General features: G+C 36.0%; 1 protein-coding gene across 1 annotated transcript; it reads left to right on the top strand.

Moving 5' to 3' along the window:
* Nucleotides 1-6,190: 6,190 nt before the first annotated feature.
* LOC143244233 (leucine-rich repeat neuronal protein 1-like) lies at nt 6,191-10,319 on the top strand. Its single transcript, XM_076488525.1, has one exon. It carries the CDS (start codon nt 6,259-6,261, stop codon nt 8,281-8,283), a length of 2,025 nt encoding a protein of 674 aa, XP_076344640.1. The 5' UTR covers nt 6,191-6,258; the 3' UTR covers nt 8,284-10,319.
* Nucleotides 10,320-12,828: the final 2,509 nt, after the last annotated feature.

The following is a 12,828-nucleotide window of genomic DNA, read 5'->3' on the forward strand; positions in this document are numbered from 1 at the left end:
GCTTAGCTGTGTCTTGAAAGTTATTATATCAGCTAAAGTCTTGGAAGATTGAGCTGCGTGTTAAAAGTTATTACATCAACTGAAGTCTTGTAATACTGATCTGTGTTTTAAATGTTGCTATATCATTTGAAGTCTATTAAGGCTTAGCCCTGTCTTAAACGTTATTATATCATCCGAACTTTTGTAAGTTCGACCTGTGTCTTAAAAGGTATTATATTAACTGAAGTGTTGTAAAGGTTAGCTGTGTCTTAAGATTTGTATCTGCTCGTAACTTTGGTATGGTTTACTCAGAAGGAAAATGCTATATTTCTGTACTGATTATCACATTTAGTTATATAACATTTTCCCAAGAATATTTGTTTGTTCGTTTTTCGAATTTTGCGCAAAGCTGCTCGAGGACTATATGCGCTAGCAGTCCCTAATTTAGCAGTATAAGACTAGAGAGAAGGCAGCTAGTTGTAACGCCCTTGCCAACTGTTATACCAATCAATAATGTGATTGAGCGTAACGTTATAACGCCTCTTCGGCTGGAAAGGCGAATATGTTTGGTGTGACAGGGATTCGAACTCGCAACCCTCACTTTGTAAACTGAACGTCCTATTCACCGGGCCATGGCGAGGCCTTTTCCAAGAATAACACAGTTTTGTATTTCTTCACATAATTTATAAGCAAGTATTTCATGTTTTTTTTTTAATCATTGGTAACATACTTCTTTCTCTCGTGCAACATAGAACATATTTCAGTTTGAGTGTTTGTCAAACTAAGCTTATAGTCACATCCACGCAGATAAACAGTTTATAATATTTGTTTATTTTTATAAGTTTCACGAACAAAACGTTAAACTGTCAGTTCTGTTGCTGTTGATTTGATCTTTAGGTGAAAGAGTAAGTCCCTTAAAATAACGACTACCAAATCAATAAACCCCTTAATTAAAAAAAAATATTTGAAAGAAATGTTTAGTTGATAGGCTGATAGGACGAGTATGTTTGGTGTGACGGGGATTCGAATCCGCTACCCTCGGATAACGAGTCACGTTGCCATGCCGGGGCCAACCGAAAAACTTACGCAACTCACATTAATCTCGAAGGATATATGCCGGATTTGACAAACGATCCGGTGGTTAACCAGTTATAAGCGAATATAAAGCACTAAGGGGGAGCACGTAGGTAGTTTCGTAGGGATGAGGGTGATATAGGTAATCAAGTCCCAACTCCGACCCCCCACATGTACGTCCAAGATTTTGTACCAATTGTTCCAGCGACTCTCCATTTGTAACTGAACATACGCAGAGATTTTTGTAAAATAATGGTTTTTAGATTATCACGCATAGATGTTCCTCTTATTTTCTTGTTATATGTGAGTTCAAATTTGAAATAAAGCTCAATTTTAATTTGAAATCGCCCTCTAGTGCTTAAAGTGTTAACTAGGTTCTGAATTGGTGTATAAAATAAAATTTTAAAACAATGTATATTTTCGCTAATTTCAATGTACATCTCCGTTACACGCTTTTTTTAGATTTACTTCAGTAAGACGTTCGAAACAATTAAAATTAGACTTATTAACACGCTATGAAATTCGATGAGTACATTTAAAAAACTAGGTATTAACACTCGCAACGATTATATTATTGTTTGGGTTCTCCCTGGAGAGTGTGCTTTCCTACATCACTCTTGTCAACACTACCTGAAGCATTCTTTGGTATTTTGAAAGTTGTTTTGGTTGTAAATAGTGCCGATTTTAAGCAACGAATTTTTCAAAGCCCAAGGAATCGTTACGTTTACTAATTAAAAGAGGCGATCATCGGAAATCTGGATGCTTTAAAAATGACACTTGGATCTTGTTTTTCGCAGAAATGTTTGTGTTGTCCGAATTATCGTGCTGAGCTAAAGATGGCGCTATTTTCACATAACCATTTGATTATTTTGTTGTTTTTGAATTTCGCGCAAAGCTACTTGAGGGCTATCTGCGCTAGCCGTCCCTAATTTTGCAGTTCAAGACTAAAGGGAAAGCAAGTAGTCATCACCACCCACCGCCAACTCTTGAGCTACTCTTTTACGAACGAATAGTGGGGTTGAACGTCACATCATAACGCCCCACGGCTGAAAGGGCGAGCATGTTTGGTGCGATGGAGATTCGAACCTGCGACCCTCAGATTACGAGTCATGAGTTTGTTATAGGTGCAAGGCCACGTTGCGTCATTAACGCGTTCCGATCTGTTAGGGGTACGCTACTGTGAGAGACACGGAGGATATCTGGTGTCTTCTGGAAGCGAGACATTTTTATTCAGACAAGTTGAAGTTGAAGACAACAAATGAATCAAGATTTGCATGTATTTATATTAAAATGTTTAGAAGTGAGTAGTTTTTCGAGATTTGCGACTGTAATGTGAATCACAGTCCAAATATAGGCTCCCATCATATTTTCGTTATACGCTCCTTCGTAACGGCGTTCAAAATCCAGTATATCTTTGTGGAAACACTCGCCTTGCTCCTTTGAGTATGCTTCCATGTTCTCCTTGAATTTATCAAGATGAGCGTCAAGGATATGGACTTTTAGGGACATTCTGCAGCCCATTTTGCCGTAGTTCCCCTCCAGAGCCTCAACCAGTTCCACATAATTTTTGGCCTTGTGATTGCCCAAGAAACCCCGAACCACTGCGACAAAGCTGCCCCAAGCTTTTTTTCCTTCCTACTGAGCTTCTTGGAGAATTCTGTGCACTCCAGGATCTTCTTTATTTGTGGTCCAACGAAGACACCAGCTTTGACCTTTGCCTCAGACAGCTTAAGGAAGAAGTCTTGAAGGTACTTGAAGGCTGCAGACTCCTTATCAAGAACTGTGATAAATTGTCTCAAAAGACCAATTTTATATGCAATTATGGGGACAACACCTTCTTGCCAGTCCGATGTTTGGAAGGGTCCACCATGCAGAAGTAGCAATTGCTTGAGTGGTCAATGGCTCACACCAAATTCTTTGAATAGCGAACTTCATGGCTCTCTTTTTTCCTCTGTACCATCATGCAAAAGTACAAAATAAAATTGTTATTATGAAGGATAAGTTTATTTCATCCACAACTAATGTGTAAGAGGTTCATGCAAAATATCTTATATGTGATATTTTTTCTGTACTGTTGGAAATGAAAAAATTAAAAAAAAATATTTAAATTTTAAAAGGTCTAAAATTTGTATAATATAAAATCTTACTGTTCAAGCAAGCAAAAATTGTCCATCTTACCTTCTAGAGTTTTTTTGCAGTGCTCGCAGGTAAAACGAGGTGCCCAGGGTTTGTCTTGATCCCTGACAGGCATGCCGAAATATGCCTTGTAGGCTTCACACCTTTTATCAGATGCTGTCACAGAGTACTTTTTTCGATCTTGTCTTGATAAATTGTCCATATACATAACAGAATGCGTCTGGAGAATGCTTGCAGCTTCTTGATGCCATCTCTGATAAAATCAGATAGGTCTATGTGTTCACTTAAGAACCTAGAACTAAATTAAAGTGGTGAGTGGTGAGCCCCTGAATATATATATTACTATGGAAAGTTCTAGAAATTCTCGTAAGTTCTACAACATTCTAGAAAGTTCTTGAAAATTCTTGTAAGTTCGAGAAAATTCTCTATCAGCTACTCAGCATTAAATCTACCTGGAATGTTCTGAAAAATGGGTAAATTTAAAAAATATCATTACCCAGGTCACAAAAGCAAAGTTTGAAGAGAAAAATAGGTCTTCTTCATTTACTTTAGGCCTAAGCAATTGGGAAATAACACTTTCTGTCCAGGAAAAAGTAAACATTTTGTTACATAGTGTTATTTCTACAACTAATTATCAATGATAATACAAAATAAAAGCGAATAATTTGTTCAGTTCTCTAGTATGTTACATTTTCTTCAAACATAACATTTTATCTTCATTTATACTACCATAAGTCTGTCAATGTAGGGTTCCAAATGTCCATTGTTACTCCCCAACATTCCAGCCAAGTTGTTTCTGTATGATTGTTATATATGATTCCAAATGTCCATTGTTACTCCCCAACAATCAAGCCAAGTTGTCTCTGTATGATTGTTATATATGATTTCAAATGTCCATTGTTACTCCCCAACAATCCAGCCAGGTTGTCTCTGTATGATTGTTATATATGATTCCAAATGTCCTTTGTTACTCCCCAACAATCCAGCCAGGTTGTCTCTGTATAATTGTTATATATGATTCCAAATGTCCATTGTTACTCCCCAACAATCAAGCCAAGTTGTCTCTGTATGATTGTTATATATGATTCCAAATGTCCATTGTTACTCCCCAACAATCCAGCCAGGTTGTCTCTGTATAATTGTTATATATGATTCCAAATGTCCATTGTTACTCCCCAACAATCCAGCCAAGTTGTCTCTGTATGATTGTTATATATTATTCCAGATATCCATTGTTACTACTTAACAGTTCATCCAAATTGTATTGTTAGAGCTTGACCTTTCCAGTTTCCATATAAACCTATACAGCCTAAATAATATTCATATGGGGATTTTGAACATTGTTTTATATGTTTCTTAGGGAAAGATACAGTGGGAAATAATTTGTTTCACATGCCAACAGTTATGGTGTCATCAGTTGTGTATTATTAGCTTCACTCTAGGTGTGCATTGATAATGATCCAGTTCATCTGGCTGCCATCAAATAAAGTATCTTTGACTGTTGCCAAATAATTTGTATTTGGCTTCATTTGAAAAAACGTACTTTCCTCTAACCTTGCATGTTACATTTCAACCATTTCATTTGGCTATCTCTTCTAAACAGTTTATTTTGTAGCAGCTCCTCGTCAGTTGAGGTCACTTTATTCTAATGTGTATTCTACTGTTTTGAAGGTAATGCTTACATCTAAAATACTTTAAATCTAAAACAGTACTTGAAGATGACAACTAGTGTTAATGAGAAGGTACGAAAGGTACACCCTATCCTAAGATGGCTGAATATTGTATCTCAGAACGACTGTTATGGATATTAATCTGAAGGTCGAAACGTTGTTTTCTGGTTATTAACAAAACTGTTAATACCAATACCATCCGTTCTGATATACCTATATTTCAAGTGGGTTTATCGTCATCAAGAATTACTTTACCACAACGAGTATACCAAAAGTGCAAGTCTTTTGTGTTTCTTTGTGTACTGTTTTACCTATTTAAACTCTGTTATGCCTGAAACTACCCACATTACGCCATTGTTAAACGTACACGCCTTTCTTTGTTAACATGAAGATGACCTATGAAGGTCGAAACGTTGTTCTCTGCTTATCAATGAAAGTGTTAATGCCCATACCAGCCGTTCTGAGATACATTTTTATTTCAAGTGGGTTTCTCGTCATCAAGAATTGTGAGATACTATTGAGTTTACGGCTGAGAACATAGTTAAAAGCAAGGGTATCCAAGTGATAAAACAATCTATTTTAATATAAACAAGTAAGAACGTAATAACAGTATATTTAATTAGTTATGCTCGTTACCAGGTTGAGTTTTATTCATGTTCTAAATGGATAGAAACTTAGTATCTACTAGTGTTGTGTATCTCGTCATGATCACTTTGGAAAATCTCGACTTTTTTTTACCTCCGCGTTTCTATTATCAAGTGTAGAGTTTCATAAACCCTCTTCTGAGTTTACATACAGTTATTACCAAACTTCTAGTTTTGCCTCAAGGTTTTTCATGGAGCGACCTCATCAGCTAAAATTTTGTTGTTGTTTTTTAAAAGTTGGCCATGTGGTATTTCAAGAAAGCCATGAGCGCATCCATTTCAATATTGCTGGAAGTAGTGTTATTTTCCGTTAGTTTGATTGGTTGGATAATAACCAATCATAGTGTAAACTGTCTGTACGGACTGTTCAGATTATTTTCATACACAAGAGAGTAAACATTGAAAATAACTAATATGATAAATCTTAGGAAAATTAAGACATCATGTAAGTAATACAAGTACACTAAGAACATCATTTCGAGTTTGAAGTTTGGAATTTAATAGTTTTTTGTTGTTTTGTTTGTGTATGGTTGAATTTTTTTTAAGCTAACCTAAACATGACACTATTTCTATCACGCATTTATGGAGTAAATATCTGTACTTTATAACATATATGGTTAACATAGTTCAGTGCAGTTTTTTTGCCTGTCATTGATTTCTTTGTTTTCTTTATTTTTTCCAAGACTATCGTCAACCAGACAACTAACTAGACAACGATGCTGAAGATACGAGATCGATAAGAAACAACTCACAAGATGGTTACTTGGTTGGCCCTAGTAATTATGTGGACAGTGGTCAGTAGCTTAGACATCAGCTGTCCGACTGAATGTGAATGTCTAGTTCGTCAGTCTTTGTTTATTAAGGCTGAAGTTCAAACCGTGAACTGTTCATGTCGAGACCTACTTGAAATACCTGGTGCAGTTCCTTGGACAACTGAATCCCTGCTTCTGCGTGGGAATCAGTTCTCTGAGCTGTTGGTCAAGATTCCGATTCTCCCACACCTGTTAGAGCTGGATCTTTCTAACAACGTGATCAGACAACTAGGGCGTGGATCCATCTTCCAAAACCTGACAGAGCTGCGCTTTCTTGACCTGTCTTACAACAAATTTCGGACGTTACTTAATGGTGTCTTCCGTGGCATCCGTAAGTTGGAAACGTTGCTCGTCTCGACTGGCCATCTGAAGTTCATCGACGAACAAGTGTTTGACGACATGAATAAGCTCAAGTATTTGAACTTAAAAGAAAATTCAATTCACTCACTGTCAGCAGAATGGTTTTATGATATGATGAACTTAGAATTTCTCGAATTTTCTCATAACAAGATGTTCTATCTTAACGGGGGCACGTTCTCGGCAGCGATCAGTCTTCGCCATCTCTCGCTGTCTCATAACAGAATTAGAGGAATCCACGAAAACGCTTTTGTAGGACTTCGAAATCTAACAACTTTGCTACTGAATAACAATCATATAACAAAAGTTCCGTCTGTAGCTCTTCTGTCCATGAGGTCTCTGAGGGTTCTTCGTCTAGACGCCAATCCCATTTCTCAACTAGGCATGGGTGACTTTGCCAAAGTTCCTGTTGAAGAGATTTCTTTATCCAACTCAACCTCGCTTCAGTTAATAGACCGTGGGTCTTTCTTAGACCTTCTCAGCTTAAAAAAAACTTATCTTTTCAATAACCCATCTCTCCAATATGTAGACTCTCAGGCTTTTATCAACGTACCACAGTTGAGGGTTCTGTTGCTGCATAGAAACAATCTTTCAGCTCTAAGCCACGAAATTGTCAAGAGACGCCCATCCATCTACCTAACCTTACACGGCAACCCACTTTTATGTAATTGTAATGTCCGGTGGGTTCGAAGGGCACTCGATCAAGGTAACAGTTCGACCACAGTCTTTTTAGACCCAGACAAGTTAACATGTTCCCCACCTCAGAATGTTAGTTTGATCTCCCTTAAGTCCCTGGACCTCGCTAACATTCCTACATTTTGTGAACCAGTCATGATTGGCCATTTTAACAAAACAATCAATGCAGAGATCAGAGAGTCACAAAATTTGACTTGTCGTGCTTTGGGGATTCCTACACCAAAACTACATTGGATCCTACCTTCTGGAATTGTGCTAAATGAATCAAACAACAACTTTGAGACTCCCAGAAAACATCCTGGCACCCTAATTCTGCACCATCTAAAGCCCAAGGATTCTGGAGTTTACAAATGTGTTGCAGAAAACAAAGTGGGTGTTGTCATTAAAAACATCATCTTGCAAGTGAAGAATGTTGACATCGGTTTGTTTCCTCAGAGAGTATCCTCAACATTTGTGACCGTTGTGTGGAATGGAACAGCTAGAAACAATTTCCCAGAGTACGACATACTTTACAAAACTAACGACCAACCGGAAGAAGAATATAAAAGTGTAACGGTGAGCTACGTGCACCGATCGTACACCATCAACAATCTTGAACCAGATACCAGGTACCAGTTTTGCATTGCAATCAAAGATGAAGAAGAAGGGGACTATTTCCAACTGTCTTGTGTGCATGCGCAAACGCGAGACGCAAATTTCATCATGCAGGGCATATACACCACGAACAAAGGACCAATAGCTGTGGTGCTAGGAATTGTGGCGGGAATGTCGATTACCGTCTGTATGGCATCCATGGTTACAAGGAGGTACAGGCAAAAATATTACGAAACTCCTGAGAAGTCTTTAATTAGCAACATGGGTCATGCACCACCAGAGAACCTCAGTAGTCCTTTGATGTTGGAAGATGGTACCTGAGGAAAAACGGCCAATAACATCTACCTTTAAGCCTTTAACGATTTATAGCTTAAATATATCAAAGCTATGCTTGGAATCCATCAGACTCTTTATGGAAGGTAATATTTTGAAGAGATACAAACGTTTACCAAGTTTCTATAGTGAAGTGGTTGCACTAAAAGACACATTTGTATTTGTTTTGTAATGGTCTGATTCTTTAGCAAGCGATGATTTCAAACTTCTAATGTTGAAAGTGTTCGGTAAAATAGGATATATTTTCATTTAAAAAAGAATAACATACATTTATTTAACTTGTTTTGTCAGGGAAACGTTTATTTGAAAGGTGTAGGCTACAGTGAAGCTTAGTGCGTGTTTTTTTATAACAAAGCTACATCGGACTATTTGCTGTGTTGACTTAGAGGAGTCGAATACCTGATTTTAGCATTGTAAATCCTAAGATTTATCATTGTCTTACCGGGATACAAGTTTTATGTAAGACAGCAAGTTTACTTTTCAACGTGACACAACGCAAATCACTTACAGAAAGATATATACTGATCTCATGGTAAATGACAGACACCTAGAAAACAGTGTTAGGACAGGTACACGTTAGGTTAGCTGCACCGTACTCCCCTTAGAGATGGAACCTCCATATTTAGCACCACTGAGCCACCAGTAGAACAACAAAGGAAATGCGGAATTTTTTTCTATTAGTCTTAAAACAGAATTGTGTTAATAATAAAAATATTTTAAATTTGAAGTTAAAATCGTATGTTGTGCTTAAAACTCTATTAAACTAGTCAGAGGTTAACTTAACCTCACAAATGTAGTTCGTGTGTAGTCAATGTAGAAGTTTTATCAATAATTTGTTTTTCATTTGCATTTACAGTTGGTTTGGTTGTTTGTAATCAAACCGACTACATTTATAACTTTCACTGCACTACATAAATACGTTCAGAAATCAAACAATAAAAATAATACAGAAGACAATATTTAAGTAATTGTTAAAACCATTTTTTCATCGGACATTAAGGTTGATATTTTATTGTTGTTGTTGTTATCAAAAGTGGTTTTGTTTTATTAACAATTAATCTCTGAGTCAACAGGTCACCACGCATGTTATTTTAATACAATATCTATAATTGTTTTCGTCAAACCTGTATAGTAAATAGGTTCTGTAAGGACAACCAGCGGACCTTCTGTCGAGATTCTACGTAACAGAAACATCAGACTGAAAGTTTACTATTGTGTACGTGAGGTAGCGAAACATTGGACGTATTTCCAGCGCAGCGGATGTGGATATCAGTTGAAGGGAAAGAGATCAGAGAAAAATTTATTCTCGTGCTGACAAATATGTTGAATGACCAAAGATAAGCACGTCTATAACTACTCAACAAAACAATCGGTGAAGTTACTGGGTGTCACGAAGCTTAGCTTGTGGTCTTTTGGGATTCCCCACCAAAATTACATTGGATTCTACCTCGTAGAACTGCATTAAGAACAGCAAGTTTCAGACTCAGAGATAGAATAAACCATTACGACCTTTATATCATAAAAGAAATCCACTGCTAAAGACTCCCCAGATTCAATCCCTACATACCTCTATAATTTTGTTTCAATTTTAACCTAATACGTTACCAGAAATTACGCACTTGATCTGGTTGACTCGGAGATTCATGTTTTACAAAAAAGAGTGAAAACACATGGTGCTAACTACTAAATTGTATTGTTTTCAATTAAGTCTAATAACAGAAATCGAAACGAAAACTAATGTTCCAGTACATACGCTAACTACTAGGTTGCGTTACTTTGCACGAAGTCAAATAATGTAAACAGAAACCAAAACTATCATATAAATAAATAATACTTAAAACTGTACCGTGTTGTTCTCCATCTGCTCTAGTGGTATGAAACAAAACCAGTACCTACTGAGAGACACCATGCCTCATTACTCTCTTAGTAAGACGTAATAATTCGCTATTTTCTGTATTAACTGGTTGTGTTTGATTATTTCTCTGTTAGACAACGTTTGATTTTATTGTGATAAGTTTATTCATATCGGTCCTTTACAGGAAAATGATTACTGTACATTTTTAAGAGATTATTAAAATAAAAATTACGCCTTACTCAATTATATTAATAAAGTACCTTGTTTTAATAAATACTTTACTTTCAGTATCGTTTAAACGATAAAACTTCACACTTTGAAATACCACATTGACATACACAATTTTTTAAAACCTCTAATTTAAATATTTTTCACCAGGTGAAGCTACAACATGTGATTTCCATTTTTCAAACGTGTATTCGTTAACAAAAGTTAAATACTTCATACTGTAAGTTTTCTTTTTTTTACGTTACATATCTTACATACTAATAGGACAATATTTGCGTGAAGATGTATGTGTGTGTGTTGGGTAAAATAGTGGAAACACCTTACATTTTTGTCTTTTAAGTTTTGATTTCTTTATACTTTAAACGTTATTATGTCAAGTGGTTTGGTTTGAATTTCGTACGAAGCTACATGGGGGCTATCTGCGCTAGCTGTCACCAATTTAGCAATGTAAGACTAGTGGAGAGGCAACTAGTCATCACCACCCACTGCCAACTCTTGGGCTACTCTTTTTATTAACGAATAGTGGGATTGATCGTAACTTTATATTGCTCTCACGACTGAAAGGGCGGCCATCTTTGATGGGACGAGGATTCGACCGTGCGACTTTCAGATTGTTAGTCAAGTGCCCTAACCACCTGCTAGGCCTATCCTGTCATTAAATATGCATTTTTATTAAGAGTATATTATTGTTTGTTTTTGGTAGAAAATTCTATAGATATTAAGTTTAGAAAATTCTTTAAAAAACAGGAAAAGCCCAAATAAAGTAATGACAAGACCATAAAAAGTCGACTGAAGTTAATGGTTTGATGAGATGAATTATCTTTTATATTTTTCCTGTTAAATAAACGTATTTATATGTGATGTATCATCAGTAAATTATGGTGGAGGATGGATCCTCTATGTTGGTACAGACAGGTTTTTGGTAGCGTAGGTTCTGACTTAAAATCTGATTAAAAGTAGAAAAAATGTATGGTGTGGGAATTAATTAATTTTTGAAATTATATTGAATCTGTACGTCGATTTTGTGCGTTCTTTCGTTGTTGTTGTTTATATGTATGTTGAATTTCACGTAAAGCTACTCGAGAGTTATCTGCGTCAGCTGTTCCTAATATTGAAGTGATAAACTAAAGGGAGCTGCTAATCAACATCACTCACGGCCAAAGGTTGGGTTACTTTTTCCCAACGTACAGTGGGGTCGACCATTCATCGTTAAACCCTGATGAGTGAAAGCGCAAGCATATTCGGTGAGGGGTTACAATTCGTGACCAGCAGATTTTGTTCTCAGATAAAATTAGCTCCGACAAAATTATTTTAGAATTACTATGTTTCTTAATATAATAAAACTCATATGAATTATTAATGAATTAAATAATGATAATTTGATATCATTAAACAAAATAGGTGAGACATGACGTCACTTAATCGAAACTTAACTCTTTCTTACTTTAAAAAATAACTTATTAAAAAACTTACTCAATGTAAAACAGATATAAAACATTATAGCCTAATAATAACATGTTAACTTTCAACACCATTTAAAGTGTAGCTATGGAAATACTCGAATGTTTTTATTTTATTTCAGTAAAACTAATTTTTAAACAATGGGTTCGTTATATAATATTGAATAATAAATTAGGCTGAACACCATAACATTATTTGTCCACCTAAGTTAGTTTATTTTAATATATGGTGAGTTAAGACTCAAAAACTACATGGATATTAAAAAAACCACATTGTTGTATGTTTGGAAGGTACTGTATTAACCCAACAGTTTCTTGTCCACCTTGTTTAGTAGCTAAGCCAATTTTCTTCTGGAACAAACTGGCACATGATGACAACCGCTCGCTCTCTATTTGACGAGAACGAACTCAGGATGAATGAATCAAGACGAAAACTGTTGTTCCTGATGATATAAAACGCGACGTCAACGCCTTTCAAACATAAATGTTTGTGTTGCGTGAATCAACTGTATCAGTTTCTTAGTAGTGTAGATAATAAAGCTTAATGTTACTACGTTGCTACTTCGCACTTAATAAAGATAAACAGCTGAAACAAACTATATGAAATATTGGTGAGCTAAAACAAGTAATTAAAAAAATACAAAAACAGCAGCTTTTGGCACGTTCTAATACACGTAACAATCTGAGATATATTCAAAGATCGTGGTCACTGAAACCACAGGAAACCGAAAAGTTTCGTAACAGCATCAACGACTCTTCTTCCAAAAAAACACCTAACGACACCTAGCGGAGATAGATACTCACAGTCACAACAGTTTTACTGCATAAATTCTCAAGACGGCTGGTATGGGTATTAAAACCTTAATTAAATAAAGTATGGATGACCTAAGAAGGTCGAAACTTTGTTATGTACTTAATTATAATTAAAGTTTTAATACCAATAACAGCCATCTTTAGAATACATGGTTACCCCAAGAGGGTTTCTCGTCA

This window comes from Tachypleus tridentatus, chromosome 2 (genome assembly GCF_004210375.1).
Source record: "Tachypleus tridentatus isolate NWPU-2018 chromosome 2, ASM421037v1, whole genome shotgun sequence".
Classification (NCBI taxonomy): Eukaryota; Metazoa; Arthropoda; class Merostomata; order Xiphosura; family Limulidae; genus Tachypleus; species Tachypleus tridentatus.